At 40.7% G+C, this 11,441-nt stretch overlaps 1 protein-coding gene across 4 annotated transcripts in view; it reads left to right on the top strand.

Moving 5' to 3' along the window:
• Positions 1–10,403, top strand: part of GOSR1 (golgi SNAP receptor complex member 1) — a 61,709-nt gene extending 51,306 nt beyond the window's left edge. For 3 of the 4 annotated variants that reach the window (XM_024105943.3, XM_065572876.1, XM_024105944.3), the window contains 2 exons: positions 4,564–4,646; positions 5,902–10,403. In XM_024105943.3, the coding sequence (XP_023961711.2) occupies positions 4,564–4,646; positions 5,902–6,026 (208 nt within the window). In that variant the 3' untranslated portion in view covers positions 6,027–10,403. The other variant, XM_065572877.1, reaches the window with a different exon arrangement.
• The last annotated feature ends 1,038 nt before the right edge of the window (positions 10,404–11,441 follow it).

Raw genomic sequence — 11,441 nt, forward strand, 5'->3', positions numbered from 1 at the left:
CTCTTTGGACTGATAGCATTAATTTTCTCCTCTTTGCCTCAGAATACCTTGCATTTATATAGCTCCTATCATTTCAAAGCACTTTTCAAACTATAGGAATCAACGTCAACCACCTCTGGGGGTGACATCGGGTAGGTGTTAATAGTGCACACCAACACTATAGAACATTTTAAGACAGGAAGCCAAAAGTATCACAACCAATTGGAACTTCTGGTAGGCAGAATGTCATTACCCCAATTTCAATTTGAGCAGGATGCTGGGGTTAACACTTCACTTTTATATAAAATGACTTTGGGATGTTTAATGGTGGTCAGAACCTTGGTTTTACATCTCCTTTGAAAGATGGTTCCTCCATCAAGGTATTGCCTACTATCACCATGCTAAGACATTTCTTCCAAATCTCTACTGAACAAGTGTTCTGCCTACAAAGCTACCAACACTACCTCTGTTCAATAGCAACGTGCTTTGTCTTTGTCTTCCATGCAAGTGCTGAAGCCATCCTGGCCTTGCTTAGCTTATAAGATCTGATGAGATCATAAGGGAGATGCCTGGAAATACCTACTGCTTCTCCAAGTAGCCTGCAATTTTTGTTTTATGCTGATCTGACATGAATATATAAAAAAGAATGCTGAAGATGATTGACAAAAGCAAAATAGTCCATTGGAGACAGGAATTGCTTTAAGGCTTTTGTTAGTTCTACCCTGATGACTTTCAATTCTCTTAAAGAATTTTTTAAACTTCAACGTGGATATTGAATGTTAGTCTGCTTTTATGGAGTTGTCATTTGGAAATATGAGTTTAATACACATGCTTGTCACTAAACTGTTTATAAATATTGATGATTGATCAGCTCCCAATTGACCAGTAAGCTTTTAACTTGATTCTAGTGCTAATGGAACTCTAAAGTGAAATAATTTATTGATCTACTCTGTCAATACATATTATTCAGAAGAATTAACTGTAAGGAGCTTCGGGGGGGAAAGGCTAACATTCTCCATAAAGACACAAGATGATACCATGACTCCACAATGATATTGGAAGCCATTGATGATGTTCCTTTTACTTCATGTTCCTCCAAACACTGCTGTTGGGTTGATTCACTTCGCCTTCCCAAAAGTACTGTTATTTAATATTAATAGTAATGTTCTGGTCTACTCTTATAGCTCTGTAGATGAGCATGATACTTTACAAACTCTCAGGTAGGTTAGGCATTGCCCCTAAAGGTTTCCAAAAACCAAAATAAAAGAGGAGGCATGAGAGTTGGAAAAGAGTCTCCTAAGAGATCAATGATACAGTTCAGATTTTTTTTAAAGTAGGGGAGGGAGGATGCATGGCATGTGAGAGAGAGGGTGAAGTTACGAGCAAAAAGGGCTTCTTGGAGTGGAAAAGATAGAGGAGAAAGTGGAAGAAGCCAAAAGCAGTGTCGTGCTACAGGGAGGTGTTTTAGGGACCAATTGACCCAGTGTGTGTTTGTTCCCCTAGTGAAATACAAGTGATTTTTGGTGTTGACTCTGCTACTGCTCTCCAAAGACAACTGTTGGACTCGGCCATTCTGTCCATCTTCCCTGCTGCATTGCTACTGCTGATTGTAGTGTCACAGAGGCGCAGCAAAGCAATATTGTGCCTTAGGATGATCCAGAACTGTTTTGTCCCAAGGTGACTGTCTTGTTTCAAGGACCTTTATTGCTACCTTGCTAATTATTCTGGATTCAGGTTCCCATAAAATGTATTGTCACATTTAAAGAGATCAAGAAAGGCCTGTTCTGCACTTGAAAAGTCTCCCCGTGTAACGATTTTGTTGGTAGAGTGATTATTTTTCACCAAAATAGTGTTATGGGTAGAACTCTTAGTATGGGTGCAGTTACATCAGTATAAAGGTGCTATATACAGAGAGAGCTTCTTCCTCTTCCTGTACAGCAATATGCTATACCAATATTAGCACTTTTATACTGGTTAGCTGCACCTACCCCAGGATGATTGAATGGCATTAACTATTCTGATATAGTTGTAGTAGTATGAGTTTTTATGTGCAGATCAGCCCAACTTCCTGAAACGAAATGAATTCCTTTTTGTTATAAACCTGCTCTTGAGAGCCAAACATTTCCAGCATCAAAGGTTATGTCTGCTCAGCCTCTTGGAGTCCATGTGAGCAAGCTCTCAGCCCAGGCCAACGGGTTCGCGCTAGCGCTCTAAAAACAGCTGTATGGACAGCATGTGGACGTTTCAGTTCCAGCTGGAGCTCAGGCCCCGAAGCCCACCCTCTCCTTAGGCTTCCGAGCCCGAGCCGCAACTTCTAAGAGGTGTTACACAACTATTTTTAGAGCACTAGTGTGAACCCCACTAACCCAAGACTCTCAATCCAGGCGCGCAGGCTCACTCCTGGGGTTCCAAGTGCTGCATAGACATAACCAACGAAGTTTGGTCGTAACTGACCCTATTTTAACAATGTTGTGGTTATCAACAAAATGCAACATTAGCAATATACCATGGGACCTGGGAAAGAGAGTTGGGCTTTTATCTCCAATGCATTCCTGACTCTTCATTCTTGCTGACATTAGATCCGTGTTCAGAGAATTAGCAGGGACTCCTGTATAAAGACATGTCGGGCTCAGCAAGTTAAAAATATTGTGAAAAGGTTGGGGGTCTGCCTCTATCTTCAGCGAGAGAGAGCTCTTTTTCTAACAATGTGGGTTTCCCCCTCTGAGAAGGGCAGCATTGAACTTGTTCTCCTGTGGCCCTATTTTATGTTGTAATGCTTGTAAAATGTTTAATCTTTTGCCCCTCCAAAACAAAACTTCTCAGACAATCTAAACCTCAAACTGTATCAGGACCCATTTGATTTTTAAACCTTTATGCTCCTCGTGTGGGTTGAGTCAACAGAAATGTAAGGGTTGCATCCTCAGCTATTATCCAGTCATATTGATATATATGGCATATGCTCTGTGTGTTCCTGAAACCTTCACCAGCCAAGGAGACGGGTACTTCTCTAGTTATGTTGTCCTTTTCTCTTCCCTGTTCTTTATTAAACACGCTAGGTCTCCACGAGCCACAGCTCTCACATCTTTCTATTTCCCCCAGGTGTAACTGAGCTTAAATGTTTGTCTTGAGAGAGCCATTCCATTCAGGTCCACTAAATAAAACTTGAGCTGCAGTTGTAAGTAATAGACTGCCCATTCGTTTTCTGTTTCATCTCCTTGTCCTATAACAGAATAGAAACCAAATTTTCAAAAAACTTTTCTGAAATGCCTTGTCAGCGTCTTTAATTGCCTGATTATTTACAGTGTTCTTGATCATTGAGGGGGGAAGGAGGTGTGCCTGACTTTTCCAGAATGAATGAGATTTGAAATAGAAACATGTACTTTTGTTATGAAAATTTATTTTAGTATCATCTAGACCAGTGGGTCTCAAACTTCTGTACCAGTGACCTCTTTCACACACAAGCCTCTGAGTGTGACCCCCCCCCTTATAAATTAAAAACACTTTTTTATATATTTAACACCATTATAAATGATGGAGGCAAAGCGGGGTTTGAGGTGGAGGCTGACAGCTCGCGACTCCCCATGTGATAACCTCACGACCCCCTGAGGGGTCCCGACTCCAAGTTTGAGAACCTCTGATCTAGACCATACTCTTGTATGTTTGTAAAATATAATGTGTAGCTGCTGCATCTAGTGCTAAAACGGCATTGTATGATTAGAATTACGTAGCTGGCTGGCTCATGGATAGAGGTCTCAGCAAGGGCAAGTATTTTAAGGGAATTTGGTGACATGATGGAAACAAATTGAGTGTTTTGGGGTAATTAACTATGTGGCATCCCTTTCTACTCCAGCTGACGAGGAAAACCCTCCATTCTAACTCACTAGTAAAAGATAAATTAGTACCAGAGTGGACAAGCTTAGCCCAACTGATGAGCCTTCATTGCCAACTTGCCAGGAGCCTGAGGACTGCAGCTACCTTGCGTGAAATAGAATAGATGGCAGCACTCTCATAGAACGTAGCCGCTATAGAAACTACGTGTGATCCTTGTAGAGTTCCATTGGCTGTATTTGACCTCAGGCTGCACTTTGATCATCTCTCCGTTAGAAAGTTCACTTTTTCACATTGTTCTAAACCTTTTAATTATGATTGATCGAACTCTCATTTACTCAATTATTTTTATATCCATCACACCATAGTGTATCAAACAAGGCTTTCAGGCGCTGTCTTGAGCGAAACAAACATGTGGATCCCCACAGTTCAACCAAACTCCTGATTCTAGGATCTCTGCCATAAGAATGTTTCTAGGCTTGTCTCTAATGTTGTCTCATCTTTTTGTTTTATTTTGTTTGTTCTAATAATCTGCACTGTTACCAAAGTTGCACGCTTTTGCCTGCTCATAGCTTATTAAAAGGAAAAGTGGCAACAGGCTAATCGTTGAAGATTAGTGGAGAAAATGTGATCTCTGGAGGGTAGCTACATCCCATTCATCTGAAGGAGTTTTGCACACCTTGCTTTTCCGTTGTTTCAGCTTCCAGGTTATTTTTAGTACCAGCGATTTGATCCATTCTTTTTTTCCTCCTCCAGCATTGCCATGGCAACAAAAGAAAATATGACTTCGCAGAGAGGGATATTGAAGTCAATACAAAGCAAAATGAACACCTTGGCCAGTATCCTTTCTGAAAGAGCTGTGCTGCAAGTGCTGCGAGTGCCTTCAGGAAGAAGCTATCTCGACACAATTCATTCTGCAAATTTGGGGTTCGACGTATTTTAACAGGCAATGGCAATATAACACAGTCATCATACATCTGCTGAGCCAAAGATTGCATTATGCCTGGCCCACTCCATCAATAAGATGTCTTGCTCGGATTAACAGTGTGATAAACTTAGCTGTTGGGTTTTTTAAATGCAACTTTGAATACTAAATATAAGCCAACATTTAAGCTTCATTTAGAGATCTAGAACAACAAAATCTAACATACTCCAACTACATACACTCTGCTAGAAGTATTATTGTATTTTATTGTTTTCCTGGCATTTTACTTTCAGGGACAAATGGCTGCAGTTTGATGTGGATGTGTCATGGCTGTAGTGCAGAGCAAAATGTTTCCATGACTTGAAGAGCCCCTTGTGTCACTCAGACCTCTTGATTTTAAGTTTTTAGTTTGTTCGTTTCATCTCCCCCATTTCATGCTCCAGGCTAAAGAATGTGCTGGATTGTGAAGTCATGCATGTTTACCATTTTTCCTACTATTTCTTCTTCTCCATTGTAGCAGCACAACGAGGGGCATTAGCCTCATTTGATTAGACAGAAGATATGTCCTGGAGATATGTAGCTTGATGAGACATAAATTTCATTAGACTGTTTTTAGTGACTGGCAAGAACAAAAGCAGCTCAATAAACGTTAGCCTTAAGAGATTCGTGGGTGCAAAGACAAAGCTCTGAAACTTGCGAACTTGTTGCAGATCTCATTTTTATACATTAAATAAATCTCTGCATTTTACCGTGAGGGCAGTTCTTCCCTCTATGCCATGCAGTAAACAGTCTTCATCTGGGGGATAGGAACTATTTCTGTAGCCAAACACCATCCGTTGTTCCCGTTACCATTACTAGTGTTCTGCTAAATAAATTTCACAACCTTTTGTATTCAGCTATCCCAGATTTCATGCTGGATTACATATAGGCTTCTGCATAAACACCAACTTTACGCTTTTCTGTTACCCTCTTCCTCTCATTGTTTTTTATTAATGAAGTAAAATTGTAATCTTGCTAACTAGCCATAAGGCCTTTTTGTCGCATCTGTTTTCTTTGGTTTGTGATTAGTTCTGAACTCTTTGCTTTGCTGCTCATGTCTGTGTATAGATCTGGGCTCTCCCCAGTTTTGATGCTGCTTGCTAATATGACCTTAACTCAGACCCCCAAAGATCGGTTTCCCGCAGTGAACAATCTGATTCAAAGGATCAACCTACGGAAGCGACGGGACTCTCTCATCCTGGGTGGCGTTATTGGCATCTGTACCATCTTATTGCTGCTATACGCTTTCCATTGACAGACATTCTCCATAGACTCTGATAACCTTATCTGCTCCCAACCCATCAAGGAGAAGTGGGTGGGGGAAGTCAGTAGACCTGATAAACAGCCTGCACATGATGGCTGGAATATCAGCATGATGTCTAAGGTTTATGGTGGCAGACTTTACAACACTGGTTTTGAGCTGAAGCTGCAGTATTTCTCCTCCCCTGCCAAAACTATTTCTTTTTCTTTGGTCAAATTTTGCTTAAATATTTTTTTTTAATCCCCTGTCTCACTACAAGGTAAGTAATATACAACATTTATGAGACTCAGTAGAGAATCTTCCCTACTTGATGATGGTAATGAAATCTGTCATTGGCTGTTAAGTGAAACAATTGTTAAGCTTCTCTTAGGTGAAATTTCTTCAGGAAGCCAGTTTCCCCTGACGGTCAAGTACAGGACTAGATATTTTTGCCCTATAATAAGGATATTGCAGCTTTAAGCCATCAGGTTGGTTTGTTACTGAATACAACCTCTAAGTTTTTTACTCATGATTGAGCTATTGCGAGTCATTTCTACTTAACTTGTGCTGTGAAAACTGTGCTCCTTCCCACAAATTCCTGAGACAGATAAGGATTGTTGAATTCACTTTTTGCACAGAAGATGTCTGAACTGCTATCTGAGGAGCACTTACAAGGTTTTTTGTGGCTTTAAGGGGACTCCAGGAAATATTTGCAGTCCTGCTTTGGAAAAAGGGAGCATAGTATCCTCTCAGTTTTACCGTAGTATTAAGTCATTTAAAGTGACCAAACACGCTTTCACCTGAAAGTAATCTTTTGGGTGTAAATATTTTGGTTTTGGCTGATATCACAAAAGGCTTCATAAAGACATAATAGTTTCAAAAGTCTATTTTAATTTAGATGAAAGGTATTCTAATAGCATTAATATTTTTACACTGTAAGTAGGATGGAGTCTAACCTGTACATTGGAAAGGGAAAATACATCGGTTAAGCCTGATTGCCAATGTATCTGTGTGCAAAATTGTTAAATACATAGCTCCTCATAGTAGAGTTAAATGAATGAGTGGCTGAATATGCAATTACGTTTCTTCTCTAGTATCTGCAAAACACATGTACATAAATATTTTTTTCAATTGTTCATTGTCCAAACACAGCAGAGATTTTAGATTGTTAGCAAAACCTGTTGGGTTTGTCTCTGCAGATGAATATCTGTTAAGAAATCTAATGTCAGGAATGTCTTTGATATAGCAAATCTACAAATTACAGGTTCTCTCCCCTTTCCAGTTGTTCTATGCCATCTTTGCCTGTCTTATAACGATAACTAGCAAAATTCTGAGGCACTGGCCTTTTTTTTGAAGAACTTCATTAACTATTTGCACAACTGACTTACAACACTCCCAAATTTAATGCGTCTTCCCATTAATCATAGTTGCCAGAGGCGGTCCGGAGACCTTCCCTTGTCTCCAGGTCCTCCTTTGTGCTAGAAGAAGACAGTCCACCAGTTATAATTCATTTTATTACTGCTTTTATAGTGTATGTGCAGTACCCTGTTGGAGGGAGTAAAGAATTGTGCCTGTGTAGTGTGTGTATGAAACCACACAGTTGTATAAACTGTATTGTTCATTTGGACTTGAAAAAGGCTTATGTGCAGAATACCCTCTTTGTGCCAAACAGGCTACAAAGACTCGTTTTGTCGGTTATTTTTGGGATTAGAAGGCACTTGCAATTAATGCTAGTAAAATTGAGGTTTGCCTTTTTAAATAAGGGATGGTCGTTTGGTTGATTGGGGAATATCCCTGGTTTTGAAATGAAGTGCTCATTAGGTTTTTTTTCTTGATAAAGACTGAAGGATAAAGGAAATTTATTAATGAATCTCTATATATCAAAACTCTTCTCCCCCGATACTTTATTTTCTTTGATTTTTCAAAGGGCCCTGACTGGCAGTTATGCTCCATTAGGGTTTATAGGATTTGGTTGCTATGTAGTTGGCAATTATAAGACCTGCAAATCGTAAATAAATTCATTTATTTAATCTGATGACCAGTCTTTTTAATTAGCTTAATTGATTTGGTGCATTATTTAATCTTACCGTGTATTTAAAAAAAGCTATGAAAATGTGCAGATTGTAGCAAATATCAATCAATTTGTTAGGACTGTGGAGGAGCTGATATGTTATAGGGCATAAAGGAGTAGAAATATGATGAATTCCCTTTGAAAATGAGGGGTTAATATTGGAGGTGGCATTTCAGTGGTTGGCAACTGCTCAGTGACTTTGATTTGGTGCTGGTGTTGAGAGGGGTTTGTATCAAATATATTTAATTATCCTAGCAGAATTGCCCTTTCGTGAGCTACTGTCGGCCATGTACCTGACACAAGCAGGCATCCAGCATCTCTCTAAAATGGATAGAATGGCTGGCCTGGGGGAGAGACTTGCTAAATGCCATGAATCTCTTTCTAGCATAGCTCTATAATTAGGGACAATGGACCTTAAAATAAGGGAGAGTAAACAGAAAACAGTGGGCTGATTTAAGATTTAATCCGGAGTCTCTGACCCACTGCTCCTCTCTTTGCAGCTTGTTCACCTGCCTCCTATTGCAAAATGTATTTCCATATTTTTTCGTTGTCCAGCACTTCTCTGCCTTTCTGGTTCTCAAGGCCAGTTAGAGGCGCCTGTCTTGGAGGTGGGGCTCCGCAGTAGTCCCATCAGTGACACTGGAAGTGTTGCCTTCCGGTTTATCCACCAGCAGGAGCTGTAGGGAGAAGTTGTGGCCAAAGCACAAAAACAAGCTTAGATCACTTTCAAGATGCTTCTCAGTCTCCATCGCCTCTCAGAGGGGAAACACATTGACCTGCGGGGGCTCTACTATCACTTCTTTCCATGTGCTGTTTGTCAGTGACCAACCACCTGTTGTAAAGCTGTCTGGTAAGCAGTCAGCTCTCCTCAAACTCCAGAAAGAGCTCTTCTGCCCTCTTTTACCCAGCCCCAAATAAACACAGGAACATTTCTTCCTCTTCAGTCTCCTGGCCCACTTTCTGGCTAAAAGTTGCAGCATGATTTTTCAGACTCCAGCCACCCGAGCAGCAATCCTGGTAAAATCCAGTGCTGCCTGAAAATCCTGCCCGTAAGTGGGATGCACAGCGATGAATTCCCTGAAAACGTTATCGGCGTTTTTATGCCAAATGAGTGTTGCCTGTTGATGCTGTGCTTGGCAACCTCAGTACCAGACTGCTGTTCCTGCAATACTATTGATCACTATTCTGTATCCTTCACTGGAGAGGGAGAGAGAGTGCAAAGTAAGGATGCACAAAGGGTTTTATTTTATTCCCTCAGCCTGTCTCTGGGACCAGTAGAATGTTCACCAGATCCCTCTTCATTAATAAGACAGGACGGTGCTTTTGAGTCTGCCTGCTGTTGAGAGGTTGTAATGGAAAACACAGCACTTTCATTCTTCAATTAATCCCTGGCAAATTTAGGAACTTCTGGGCATAGAGTTCTGAATTCAGTTAGGAATTCACACCGCCCCGTTAGATAACCAAGCAATGCTTTTCTTCAGCTCCGTGCAAAAGTCCTCTTTTGAAGGGCCCAACAAAATCAGAATGTGCAGAACATAAAGTTCTTCACTGGGTGTTGAAAATAAAAAGGCAAAAATAGATGTGTAAGGAAGCATGTAGGTGTGAGACATGCATTGATAGTTCAACTGCCAGGGCTTCATTCCTCAAGGAACCCTGAGAATTGCTGCACAGGGGGTAACAGCTGGCCTAGCACTTTTGGCTATGTAGCTAATTTAGCCAACACAGTTAAACTACTAAAGTAACTAAAAGTTGCTTCCCAAGCACCCTTGATGCACAACAGGATTTTTTTCCTATTGTTTTCAACTAACACTCAGGGCAGGGAAGGAGGACACAGGCTTTGTTCCAAAGGGTTTCAGAATGATTCCCTCCTTTAGAAAGTGACACAGTTGGTGTTACGAAACTCTGCAGGGAAGGGAGCAGATGTAACAATGTGCAGAATACATCGAAAGACAACTTCAGAGAAAGCTGAGCCATGGAGACATCTGCTCCTTGTGCCCTGTCTCTCGGCTCATGCCTGCAGTGGGAAGCTTTCAGCTTTGAATGAGTCAGCTGTTGGTCTGCCCACCATTCAGAGAGCGGGAAGCTGTTCCAGTCACACTCTGTCCAGACTAACGGTTGTTCTTTCTCATGGAAAATACCAACCCAGCCCCATGTATGTTCTTTTCCATTTGCACTTTCTAATTCGTTTGCTTTTCAAATGGCTTCTTGAAACCTAACTATTTTATTGTACCTGTAATTATTTTTGTTCTCACCTAATGTGCATTTTCTGTCTGTATAAAAAAGCTTTGTTATGTAATTTAATAATAAATTAGAATTCTAAATTATGGTGCTTTTTTTGTTTCCCTATAAGAGTCCCAGGTTGCCTACACCTCAGTTTTAAGAGGTGGACAAGACTTAAGTCATCCAGTCCATCTCCCTACCAGTGCAGGATTGTTACCTAGAATAAACGTTCTAATGTTTTTCTCCATCTTGTCCTAAATGTCCCAAGCAATAGGACTTTTATCCCTTCCTATAGCCCGACTGGAAGTGTTTCCACATATACAGCAGAAATGGACACGCTTCCTCCTATTTATACCCATTTGTTCCACTCTAAATAGTTCCTCTCCCTTCTTGATGTTTAAACCCTGATTACTTTTATCCCTACCCTTTTAGTTCTCTCTAGGCCAGCACTACGGACATAGTTCCTTCCTTCTCAGCCTCTCTAGCCCCATACTCGTTTGTTCTCTGAATCCCCTCTGATTTGTCAGTATTTTTCTGGTAACAAGGTCCACAGGATTCCTCCACATCTGTGACTAAAATTGCACTGGCCTTGTTAGTTGCCATACTGTGTTGAAGACTTGTGTAATTTGTTGTCATCTCACACCAGAAGTGAATGGTGTTGGTTACTGAAGTAGACAGTGTAACAAAATGTGACAGCCATGCATGTGCTTTCTCCCACACACGCAAATTTGGTCCATTCTCCTTTTTGCTGTGAGCATTTACATTAGAATCACTTCAGTATAGTGACGGTGGCTGCTTTGACGGGGTTTCAGGCGGTGGGAGCAAGCATTTTCCTCATTTCAAGGTGAGCTAAAAGGCTTCTGTGACCCAATACTATAAAGCGTTTACGCCAACACAGGCATTGGTGCTCATTTAGGCATTAAACTGCAGATACATGTACCAAAACATCTGAAAAATCCTATCTATGTAGGACTGGTTCAAAATCCTCTGAATTTTTTCTCCAAGAGGTAATCAATAGCAACTCAAGAAGTCTAGGAAAATCCTCTACTTTTTAGATGCTTGGGAGGTCATCAGCTCACACGAGAATTCAGAAAATGTATCATTTAATGGAAACTTAATGACCTCCTCCATCCACAGTT

Source organism: Chrysemys picta, chromosome 19 (assembly GCF_011386835.1).
Source record: "Chrysemys picta bellii isolate R12L10 chromosome 19, ASM1138683v2, whole genome shotgun sequence".
NCBI lineage: Eukaryota > Metazoa > Chordata > Testudines > Emydidae > Chrysemys > Chrysemys picta.